Below are 12,736 nucleotides of genomic sequence, written 5' to 3'. Positions count from 1 at the left end.
CACCTTTTGTGCCAAGGGAAGAGCAAAAAAAGACTGCATTAAGAACAATAAATACGTGTATAGTTCATGTGTACTGTGGGCTACTGCAGACCTGTTTGCATTTTCATGAAGTCTTTTCTTATATTAGGATTTATGTTCTGGACCACAACTGAAATCAAACCAAACCCAAACCAAAATTGATTTCATATCTATTTTCTAGAAGGACCATTTGAAAATCCTGCACATTATTAAAAAAAAATTATGTGATAATTCCTTTGCACAATCTTTGCCTTTTCTTGAATATTTCTCAGCTGTGAAAGTGAAATTGTTAGACTGTTCACAGTGAGTTTCCAGACAGTTTCAGCGCATTGACAAAACTGTGACCTCTACAATGGAATGCTTGTTTGTAAAATTGTTTTTCTTGGATTTTTAAAATTAAAATATAATGGACTTCTTTTTCTATTGATTATAAGCTTTGAAAAAGTTTATTTTTTATTCAATACAATTGTTTGGCAAGCTTTGAGGAGAGAACATTCTTTTAAGGGCAGAGAAATTAATGGACTTGCAAACTATAATAAGTAGCATTACAGAGACCTTTCCGTATTCTAAATACCATGTAGATGTGTTGAGATGTTTCACATGATATGAAGCACACAGGTATCTGCACAGATGGAGACATTGGCCCATAAGAACATCTATACTTTGTTATTCTTCTTTTTGCACTTGAAAGCTGAGGACCAGTGAAGCATTACTCAAGGCCACACACCAATGTCAAGGGAAGTCTAAAATCCAAGAACTCATCTTACTTTCTCCAAAGCACAATGTCTCCATATACATACGTCTGCCAAGGCCATTGGCAATACTTATAGTGCAAGAATGCAATATTTCAAACTAATAAACTTTTGCATTTTCACTTATTTTCCATCTGTTTGTTGCCTGTCTATGAGATTTCTGATTAAGATCAAGGAATAAATAGCAAATCTTAGGCAGGAAGGCAAAAGCCTAGCTTTTATGGAGAACAAATGGGAACAATGACTTATGCTTTTAAGCTGGGAAATAGAGTAAGAAATTTTGGAAAGTGACAGGCAGAGAATGCAGCTTAGTAAACAGCTAGAGAATGCAGCTTAGTAAACAGCTTGTAGACTATTCTTCTCCCTTAAAAACAAAAAAAAAAAATCAGTAAACCAATTACCTTTTAAAATCTCTTAAAAGAATGGGTGCAACACATAATTTTTTCCAATATTTTAAAAATCCTTTTCCCTTTCTGGTACTGTTTAAAGAATTTGCCATTTCCTGTTTTCTTGCCTGAGATTTCTGTCCTCTCAGTGACAACATAATTCAAATGATGCAGTATCCCTGAAGGATACTGATAAGATTCATCTAACATGAGAGCAATAGCAGGTTCACTTGTTGGCTTGTGGAAGGTGATGATTTCTTGGCAATGAAAATAAGGATTGTGTTCCTCTGCCCCACCAGGCTCATTGGACAAGAGCAAAGCTCTGGCAAGGGCTAGAAACAGCTTTTTTAATGTATATCTCCTCCCCACCCCACAAATCAGTTGCTATTTTGGGTTTATGTCAAACAGTGCAATCATAGTCCTAGGGGAGGAATTTGCTTACTTCTTCCTTTACACGTGTGTCCCTGGGGCACTGAATCTACCTGTGCTCGCCTCAGTTTTAGAACTGAACAGATAAGAGTTGGACTTTCATGTAGTATAGTGGAAAAAATGGGCAGACAAGGAGCTTTTCACTGAGCAATGATGCATAACTTGGTATTGTTTGACTATCTCAATATTTTTTTGTGTGCCTATTTGTTATTTAAGGGGCAAATTCTACCAAAGGCATCCTAGCAATGGACTTTTTCCTTTGTTAGCTGCTAGATGCACATGCCACATACTTTCAAATATATAAGTCACTTTTTGCAGACTGCCTTGATGCCAGTACTACTATTTTGTTATATACATGATTGCATTTTATCTCCAAGATAGATTTTAGATTTTTTTGCTTTCAAGTGCACAAAACAGCTTTAAAATTTTAGCTTTAACTTCCATTGTAGATTTGTACATACTCTTTCCATGTCCTTAGCAAAGAAAGCCATCAACATTATTTTCCTTTTCCATGTTTCTGCTATGTCTCTTAGCAATAAGCTTATTTGTTAGTAAGTGGTGTAATGGCATGGGATCTAAATCCACTATAATATTGCTTAATTTATTATGGGACGTCATTTTTAAAGACCTTGCTTAATCCACCATTCTCATTGAGAGAGCCAGCAAACATAAACTGCAGTGCAGTAGTATTCACAATGCCTCTGTGTTTGCACTGGCATCCCCATTCCACCAACAGAGTGTGCCACAGAAGTTACTGAGCCTGTTTCTGCAGAGGAGATCAGCATCACACTGCCTGGGCAGTTCTGTACCCAAAAGTCACTCTTACAGTTGATGGGTTCACAGGACAGTGGGAATTATGAGGAAGGTAAAGGCACTTTGGGAGCAAGGAAATGAGACAGTGTGATCTTTTTCCAGATCTTTCAGGGACTTACTAAGTGACTTTGGGAACCATTTGATCCCCTTTTTTTTCTCACTTGGAACATGGGAGGGTTATATTACTCAGCTCTTGGAGAGAGCTCTTTGTGACATCAAATATGGTTGATGATTATAAAGAGTTTTGGGATCATCAGACAGAATGTGCAAAGGTGAAACAAACCAACATGAAAATTACAAACAGTTAATCACCAGAGCAGTTTGCCAAGGGTTACAATGCCTTGCTCTTCACTGTAGATTGTACATTGCCTTTTTTCCTAACTTGTATACTGTACTTCATACACAGCTACTGGACCAAGCTGGAATTAATCATGACAAATAACTACATTCTACATTTACACCTGAGATCAAATCAGAGGCTCACAATGTCCTCTCTGTCCTTAAAATATGTTCTGTTGCAGATCTGCTCTGTCACCTAGCTGTATTTTGGAGCAGGTATTGAATCCGAAAGAAAGATGGTCTGCAGGAGTGTAGAGGACAGGGAACATGAACTAGAACAAAGAAATGCTTTAAAAAGGCAGCTGCTACTTTAAAATATACTCAGCATGATGAATTATGAAACTAAGCATTACAAAACATTACTGCAAATGACACTATCTCATTTCCAATGACAATTTTTGGTTCCTCAGACTTTGCTTTTTACTTTAGCTCTGTAACTATTGTTCACATCTAATTATGAGGTTTTTTACAGGGTAAAGAAGCAGGGAAAAACCTCATTAATTTGGCTCAACTTAAGTCCTTGGCTCAACCCAAGTCCTTGACTCAGCCTGAGCCCTTGACTCAGCTTAAGCCCTTGACTCAACTGCCAAGGAGTGTTTTGCTAGATGAGCTTGATGTGAAGAGAAGATCATCAACACCTTTAGCACCTACAGAAGGACGTGGGAGGAAGGTAAATAATACATGTTTCTACAGATGTCTTTGAAGAGATAAAATGATCTTTGGAAAAGGGGAAGGGGGAGTTTGGTTTTGAATACTGCTATCAGATGGTTCTTCAACAACTGTTCATTCTTCTACAATTAGCTTTGCTGTTGTAAGTTTACCTACCTTACAGGGGATTCTTTTTTGTTCTTTATTAATTTTTTTTAAGATGTAGGTTCTGAGTAGTATTAACAGCTAGCAGAATGCTAAGGTCTTATGGTGCATGGATTAAAAAAAGAATCTATATTTAAAGATAAATTGAATAAAAAGTAGTTCAGTTCTGGAATAAGAAGCTTTTCATTATTTGTGGAATTCATATCCTGAAAGAGTTTGGTTTAGGCTAGAGTCCTGTTCTGGTCATATGTCAAAAACTGAAGCTGAACTCCTTTAGAAAATCTAGGTATTTGAAAATCTGACAGCAAATACAACTTGAAGACTTCTATAACAAATCTGACGATGCATCAAATCAGTAGTGAAAAGGTAACAGTTATTTTACTGGGAAATGGCAAAACCAGACATGCTGCATTGATCAAGGGATCATTCATGGCTGAGTTGGCATTGCCAGAACATAATGGGGAACCTGTGCAACCACATAAGCACAGCTATGTCATGTGAATTGGGAGTAAATCACACTTTGGCCACTGGTTGTATTCCATAGAGCTCTTCCCATGGCATTACGATAGTGAAGAGTAGAATATAGGAAAAGGTACTGTGAAATACCCCCAAAATCTGAAACCACAGTGTGAATTGCATAGATAAGCTTACACTCTTACCCTTAAGTGGACCTTTTTACTTTTGCTCATACCTATTTTAAAAAAAGTGAGTTGAGTGAGCCAGTACATCCCTGGCATACATTTAAGCCCTCAAGAAGAGGTCGAATAAACGATAATATTTTAAAGGGTAGTTTCTTCTTCCTTCTGCAAGCCCCTTCCTACTATAGGAAGGTGATAGAAGTTCTTACTGAATCATGGTATGACAAATTGGCTCCAAACTTCTCATGCTGTAAGATAAAAACCAGGCCAAATAAAAGTGCAGTTCTCATCCTGTTTTGGAAGAGCAACCAATTATTTACATGCAATCTGAACTGCAGTTGTTTTCTTTAAAAGCAGTATTTTATCCTTAGAAAAAGAAAAGATGACATCTCCAGTTGATCTGCCTCTAGTGGTAGCAGCATTCTGCTGGAGAGGGCAGGCAGAAGGAGCTGTGAGGCTAATGAGACGTTCAGTGAAAGGACATAAGCTAGAAACAGCTTTTCTTATATGTATTTCCTCTCCACCCCACACATCAGTTGCTGGTTTGGGTTTATGTCTAATAGAGCAATAATAGCCCAAGGGGAGGACTAAGGGTGTATGTAGCACAGAGATAAAATTAAGTCCTTGATAGCACAAATGATATTTTGGGAGGGTAAAGATCTGCTGCTTTGTTTTTGAACAAAGGGGAGAGAATAAGACTCATACCTGGGATGGAGAAAAAATATAAACATTGCATCTGTCAAATTTGCTTAAGTCATGGTGGTTTGAGATTTACTTATTTACAGCAATACTCTTTCTCCCATTATTCCAATATTGTAATGAAAAAAAGATCTTCTTAATATTTGTAATTATCCAGTAATAGGAATATAAAATAAACAAGTTTGTTATCTTATTGAAATGGGTCAGAAACTACAGTGATATCACCTGAAGGTTTTTGATGGTTCTTGCAGGCTTCCTGGTCCTATTCCAAGTACATAGAAGCCTTGGAGCAGGAAAGAATACTCATTAAAAAGCAAGAAGATCTGGAGAAAACCTCATCATCATTCCCTGCAGGTTATTAACCAAGCTCTGTAGTTTAGCAGGACAAGCTTAGAGATTAGGTGAAATTCTTGCAGTACAAGGACTTTGCTTGCTCTTCTTCTGAGTTGTGCACAGAAACCTCTGCCTCTCTTTTGCTGTCTGTAGGGGAGTTGCTCTCTGCGCTGTACTCATGAGTGGTATATTTTCTGAGAGAAAAAGTAAAAGTTGCAGGGTATCTTTGCACTGCCTTTACAGCACAGGTCCTGCTGCAGAGAGAAATAAAGACATTTCTTCATTCTAGAGGGACATGGCAATCACATACACATTTAACCTCCCTGGCTTCTTGTGCTTCATCAACTTACATTTAAGCAGATACTGAAACATCTTCCTCACAGTCTGTCTGTATGTTTTTGGAGGATGTGGGAGGCATTGCTTCATCCTTGTTTCAGCTGTGAATATTCTTGTAGGCCTTTGCCAAGGATATTATGACCTGTTCATTTATTAAAAATATCCATTTGGTAGTAGGGCTAGCAATAGCACTATATAATAGTCAGTTCCTTCAGTTTCACATAATTTTTTTTTTTCCATATGCAGGTTCCTTGTCTATGTCCTCTCTGAAGCCTGAAAGTTCTGTAAAAGCCACCATTCCTACAAAGCCTAAACACTGAATCTTCCCAAGAATCAGGAAGTGAGTACCAGACTGACAAGTGTGCTTTGAAATGTGAATTCTTAAAAGCGAGTTTTCCTGCTGCCAGTGCTGATGCTCATTAGTAGCAAGTTATCCCGCTCCAAATCATGTTTAACTGAAGCTGTACAGCCTCCATATGAAAACAAGCTTACTTTTCACATCAGCCATGGTTAGGGGATCTAATGTTGACCAGATGGAATTTTCTTGCAAAATGGCAGTCTCTGAAATTAGGTTATCTAAGCTTTCCAGTTAAGATATTTTAAAGAGGAACATGAGATGACTGGAGAAATCTCAGACCCTATGAAATTACTGTCAAGATCCTGACACAGAACTAGCAATAGATCACCTCTGCCAAAGCTAATTAAATATTAGACTGAGAGAAAGAAGTGGGACAGCAAAAAAAAAAAAAAACCAAAAAAAAACTGATAAAGACAGAAAACTTTGATTTTGCTTCAAAGCTTAAATTCCTAGAAGGAAGAATCCTCTAGAGGTTTGGTTTTTTTGGTATTTTTAACCCCATGTTGAAATTAGGTGGACTTAAAAAAATTAATAGGACTTGGAATATTGCTTCCTTTCTTCTCTGCTCCTCCTTCCTCTTCTAATTCTGTACTTAGCACTGCTATTTTAGGCAACTTGGTGTCCTGCCTTCACTAGTCCTCCTAAAATTTCAAGTGTCTGAGCATAATCTTCCTGTGGTAGCATTTTCTGAAAATGACTTCAGAGAAAACTGCAGCATTCCTTGGTCTTCCCTCCCAGTCTCTTTCTGCCCTCTTAAAATGTTCTACAGTTGCAGTTAGAGTAATCCAGCCACTTGGGGCCTCATGTGCCTCACAGGTGTGACTGTATTCCACACATCTTTGCTTTCTGTACCACTGTTCTGCTCCCCGTGGAGTCCTGGCGCAGGGCCTCTGCTCCTGCTCTGTAGCTGAGAAAGCTCCAGCTGGGCCCAGTGACCACAGGGCCCACAAGGCACCTTCACCCCTTGCTGGAGCCCAGCCCAGCCATCTCTGGCCTGCCCTGGCTATTCCAGACCAGAGAACTGCATTCCTGCCAGGCACCAGGCTGTGGTACAGACTAACACAATGAGAAAATTGAGGTCTCATGTGATTTGAGAGGTCTCTCCCACCAACTTCAGTTGCAGTCCACTCTCCAATGCCACTGGAAATTGCCTGCCGCTATCCTATAGTGATCTGATCACTCTGCTGGTAGGGTGAGACACAAGAGCATGCATGCTCTTGATGGGGCATCTTCCCTCCCAAAATATCATTTGTGCTATCAAGGACTTAATTTTATCTCTGTGCTACATACACCCTTAGTCCTCCCCTTGGGCTATTATTGCTCTATTAGACATAAACCCAAACCAGCAACTGATGTGTGGGGTGGAGAGGAAATACATATAAGAAAAGCTGTTTCTAGCTTATGTCCTTTCACTGAACGTCTCATTAGCCTCACAGCTCCTTCTGCCTGCCCTCTCCAGCAGAATGCTGCTACCACTAGAGGCAGATCAACTGGAGATGTCATCTTTTCTTTTTCTAAGGATAAAATACTGCTTTTAAAGAAAACAACTGCAGTTCAGATTGCATGTAAATAATTGGTTGCTCTTCCAAAACAGGATGAGAACTGCACTTTTATTTGGCCTGGTTTTTATCTTACAGCATGAGAAGTTTGGAGCCAATTTGTCATACCATGATTCAGTAAGAACTTCTATCACCTTCCTATAGTAGGAAGGGGCTTGCAGAAGGAAGAAGAAACTACCCTTTAAAATATTATCGTTTATTCGACCTCTTCTTGAGGGCTTAAATGTATGCCAGGGATGTACTGGCTCACTCAACTCACTTTTTTTAAAATAGGTATGAGCAAAAGTAAAAAGGTCCACTTAAGGGTAAGAGTGTAAGCTTATCTATGCAATTCACACTGTGGTTTCAGATTTTGGGGGTATTTCACAGTACCTTTTCCTATATTCTACTCTTCACTATCGTAATGCTATGGGAAGAGCTCTATGGAATACAACCAGTGGCCAAAGTGTGATTTACTCCCAATTCACATGACATAGCTGTGCTTATGTGGTTGCACAGGTTCCCTATTATGTTCTGGCAATGCCAGCTTCCCTCCACAGAGCAGGTCACACCTGGTGTGTTTGGGATAAATGGCAAAGCTGGCAGCAGGAGGCCTGTGAGAAAGGCCAGGGCTGCCATGTGCTGGGCACAGGCAGTCCCAGTTGCCTCCAATGGACCCATCATAAGACATGGCTGATCCCTCAGCCAACACCCTGGGGAAACATTTCAGAAAGAGCCAAGAAAGACAGAGAGCGGAGGAAGAAATAAAAGGAGTGATAAACAACAGAGGGAACACCAAGGGCAGAGGAGGAGGTGTAAGAAGAAGAGGTTAAAGAGGAAGTTGAGGAGGAGGAGGTGCTCTATGGTGGAGCAGATATTACCTGCAGCCTGTGGAGGATTGATGCTGCAGCAGAGGAAAATAGTGAGAAGGAAGAAGGGGCTTCCCAGTGCCTCACCAAAGGGACAGAGTGCAACCACTGGTGGTAACAAGGAGGACAGGAGAGGTGCTTGGAGTGAACTTGAACCTGGGAAACATGAAGGAAAAGTGTTTTCTCTAAACGTGTAAATGTTCTTATTTTCTTTCCTTCTCTCCCCTACAGCCTGAATCAGTAATGATTTATTCTAATTTGCAATAAATTGATTTCCCCAGTTTGAGTTGATGCATTTATTGAAGAACTGTTCTGATTATTCCAACTGGCTGAACACAGTAATGACATTTTGTTACCTTTTCAGGCACATTAAATTCTCTCTGAGGAAGGGAATGCAGAGACATTCAGTGAAGGTGGCCAAGAGACATAAATGTAATGTGCATGCAAGGTTTGTTCTTACAGTTCTAGAGCAAAGATGATGACTTTGAATATTGTTAAGAACCATGGGATCAAGGGTAGAAAATAAACATATTCCAATGTGTTCCATTTCAACCTGACTGTGACACTGGCTCTTGTATTAATAATTTAATAATACACCTTGAGGCTCAGATTACAGTAGGATTCCACTGAAGTATGCACTGTGCAAACTACTAGGTAGTCTCCATCTTAAACATCTTATAATCAAACCCAGTTCTTCAATGCCTGATCTAATGAATAAGTAAAACACTGCCTTGAACTGAAAGCCCTGAAGCAGGGTGTTTAGGCACACTGTGCTCTCACTACGCAATTCAGAACTTCTGTTCATCGAGGATAACTGATGAGGTCTCTGAGTTATTATAAAGCCAAATGCTCTTCTTGTTTCCTTCCCATTCAGTCTGATTCCTGTTCCAAAGTTCACCTTCTATCTCACTTCTGAGTTTTGATCCACAAGAAAGGCTTAAAATCTATCAGGACACAGATGGGATTGGGACCTTCTATACAACATCATTAGTCCCAAGGCATTACTCAACAGAAGGTTGCAGGAGCTCATAGCTCTTGTGTAGCTCTGCCTGCTTCTAAAAATTTTTAAAAATACTTGGGTCACAGTTGATGTGGGGACTAAGGACCAAGGATTAATTGAGAAATTAAGATGGGGTAGGGGAAGAATTAACTACCAGGCAAGAGACAGGATGATACTAGACCTCTCCACATTCTTCAGACCTCTTTAAAAACCAGTCCCCAGCCACAAAGCTGTTGGCTCCATTCTTCCCCACATGTGTGTAACGCATGTAAAAGAAAGGCTAATCAGCAAGCTCCAGTGAGCTCAGTTCCTGAGGATTAGCCCTGAGTTGGGGATGGGACTGTCTCCTGCTGGAGACAGGCTGGCAGGGAAGAAATACACTTTCTTTTATGGATACACTTTTATGCCCTGATCATATATTCTTACAGAAGGAGAAGGGAGATCATGGGTTCAGTTCCTGCTTTGCCCATGGTTCAGAGTTTGCTTCATGCTTGTCTGCACTCATTCTGTGTTTGACTTACCTGAAAAATATGTTTTTGGTGGAAGCTACAAGGGACTAAAACACAAAATTCTTTCCCTGGTTTTTATGTTTTCCTAAATGTCACAAATGCAGTCATCTGTAATGTTCAATACATCTGAGGAGGTTGGAATGCAGCATCTTGTAGTGAGCAAAGCACATGTGGTACTGTGTGGCCTACCGCTCATTAATGTGAAAGGCAGAGAAGAATCATGAAGTGCCATAGATGCAGTGATGTATGTCACCCTAAAAAGCACATGGAAGGCCACCTTCTACTGCTGTGGTCAGTACAGTGCACGCAACCAAATGCTGGAGCATGGCAGGCTGTTTATGTGTTGCTGTATTCTTGCCTTCATGGAATTTTGAGGCAGTTAAGTAATGTGTAGACATTGCTTATCTTATGCTTGTAGTTCTGACATGATTAACACTTGGATTACTTAAAAAATTAAAAATATTTTCCAGATATTTGTTACATATGATAAAACTCCTTGTGAATGTTCCAGCCTTGCCAAATAGTTAACAAAAATTTACCAGCAAATTTATGTCATGCAAAAAACTACTCGCCCAGACAGCTGTGGTCATTAATATCATACATGTTAATGAAACTTAAAAAGAAGTACTTAATTAGTGAATAGAATTTTTCAAACTGGCCCTATTCACTCAAATTGCTGCAAAGTGAAGTTTCTTCTCAATCTGGTTTGCTGTTCTGTCTCCGTGATAGCTGAACCATATGGGTGTATGTAGACACCCATGCACTGTTTTAGTGCCATGGCCATGTCTTCAGTATGCAACTGAGAAGGATCACATGTGTCAGTAATGCTAGAACTACATGTCATATCATTATTTTCATTTTATGTGTCAATGTAAAAGAAATACTGGGCAATTGAACAGAGAATACATTAAGAGACAGGAACTGGATTTCTGGGTTACTGGATCTAATCTAATGCAATGGCAGATTGCTATTTGGTGATACACCAGAAATGGAATAGTGGTTTAAGTCTAATCCCAAGTGACCAGTTCCAGCAGGGAGTCTGAGAACTGACTTAAGTATTATTAGTGATTCTATATACCTTCAGAACACTTGTACTGCTATTGTCTTTTTGTCTCACTCTTGAGATCTATTCTCTCTCAGGTTGCTGATTTACCACCTGTGTGAGCTCAGCAGTTTTAAAGAGCTAGAAAAGTTTTTCTCAACAACCCTAGCACCTCTCCCTTCAGACAATTACAATTTATTCCTTGTTTATTTTAAGTACTTATACTTTGTGACACTCAGAAGTCTCTACAGCAGAACAACAGTTCTCTGGGAAGTTTGCTGTTACAGACAATAAAACCAACTCTCTTTTTCAGAAACTTGCAAACCTAGAAAACTTCTGGATAGATGTATGCTGTAGTGGTGTTAAAATATACAATGCAATCATACTCATTGAGGCTTACTTTTGGTGTTTACTCCCAATTAATGGACTGTAATAGCAGAATGATTAATTTGGATTTTTTAAAGATGTAATTTAAATTCATAAATATTTACATTAAGATGCTATTACTGTGTATTTCACTTTTTTCTCATCAGACCTGACATGTTTATTAAAGCAATTCATAATTTTTGAGAGTGCAGTCCTGAAATTGCTCGCTCAAATACTTTTACTATCAACACAAGCTGTGATTTTGTGCATCAGAAGAGGCTTTGTACATTTTGCTTTGACTTCTCTTCTACTGCGGCATGACACAAAATATCAGACCATGAGATGAATTCCTGAAACTACATAGTGCTGCATTATGTTACTAAGATGCACAGTTCTGTCAGTTTACAAGAGTGGTAGTAGCCATGACCAGGCCATTTAAAAGGGGCAAAATGCTTTTTCCTTTGAGTCTGTGCAATGCTGCTCTGCCATTGCCTCCTCATGATCCCTTTTAATGGCTATTTCTTAAAGTCCTGTTAATGGGGAACTGTCTTAGACCACGAACTGTGGGTTCATTTGACTCCTTCAAGGTGTGAAAATGTTTTTTTTGGTCATCAGATATTGAGATCAGCAACGGGGAGAGGTGTTTTAGCAGATACAGTAGTGGTGGAGCAGACCCAGTTTCTTTTACTATACAGTATGGGGTGGCTAAGGCCAGACTGATTGGTGCCACAACCTCTACATCATTTACATGAGAATAATCATTGTGATTCACTTTGCAAACATGTTTAACTTAAAAAAAAAAAAAAAAAAAAAAAAAAAAAAAAAAAAAAAAGAGACCTGCAGTAATGAAATCCACAGATAAAAGCATCAATGAACTGGATATTTGCATTGATTTGGAAACAACAGTTTCCTGCTGTTGAGAGCACTGAAAAATGGCAGGTGCTCCTTCATTGCTCCTTCTTGCCTTTAGCCCAATACCACGTTACAGGTACATTTGCCATCCTCTGCCTCTTGTATACCTGTGAAATGGCCAGCCTCAGTCCCAACCAAAACCATTGATCTAGTCAAACATGTTGACTTTAGCATGTGTGTGTAAAAAGGACTGAAGAGAGAACAGATGTTTCAAAGTTCTGTTCCAAACTTGGAAAAGAAAACCCTTAAATTATTTATGTTTCTAATGTTAAATGCTGGGTCAAACTGATCACTGGGAAGCTGTATGTGGCCAGTGGAGCTGCACTAATCTGGCTTAAATTTGACCTATATACACTGTCCCATTACATTCAACTGGTGATTTTTGTTACTACCTTTTTGTAGAAATGTTTTTAGTCGGCCATTGTGAATCATGTCTGAATATAGCTAAGATGAGGTTAACTGGTATTTTTTTAAGCTTATGGAACATTGTTGGTTTTAATACATTCAGTAGCTGCTGTAAAAATGTTAGGGAAAGACAGGTTTGAACAAAAATTTTAGATCTGGATCTGTACTTACAGTTCAAACC

General features: G+C 39.1%; 1 protein-coding gene across 3 annotated transcripts in view; it reads left to right on the top strand.

Annotated features, from left to right (window-relative positions):
• RGS22 (regulator of G protein signaling 22) overlaps positions 1–8,873 on the top strand; it is a 61,639-nt gene extending 52,766 nt beyond the window's left edge. For 2 of the 3 annotated variants that reach the window (XM_053996143.1, XM_053996134.1), the window contains 4 exons: positions 3,210–3,407; positions 5,139–5,241; positions 5,803–5,896; positions 8,686–8,873. In XM_053996143.1, the coding sequence (XP_053852118.1) occupies positions 3,210–3,407; positions 5,139–5,241; positions 5,803–5,876 (375 nt within the window). In that variant the 3' untranslated portion in view covers positions 5,877–5,896; positions 8,686–8,873. The remainder of the gene's footprint in view (positions 1–3,209; positions 3,408–5,138; positions 5,242–5,802; positions 5,897–8,685) is intronic. The other variant, XM_053996153.1, reaches the window with a different exon arrangement.
• The last annotated feature ends 3,863 nt before the right edge of the window (positions 8,874–12,736 follow it).

The sequence above is a fragment of the Vidua macroura genome, chromosome 1, assembly GCF_024509145.1.
Source record: "Vidua macroura isolate BioBank_ID:100142 chromosome 1, ASM2450914v1, whole genome shotgun sequence".
In the NCBI taxonomy this organism is placed as follows: Eukaryota; Metazoa; Chordata; class Aves; order Passeriformes; family Viduidae; genus Vidua; species Vidua macroura.
Note: the sequence above shows the minus strand (reverse complement) of the source record. Positions and strands in the feature narration are given on the sequence as shown.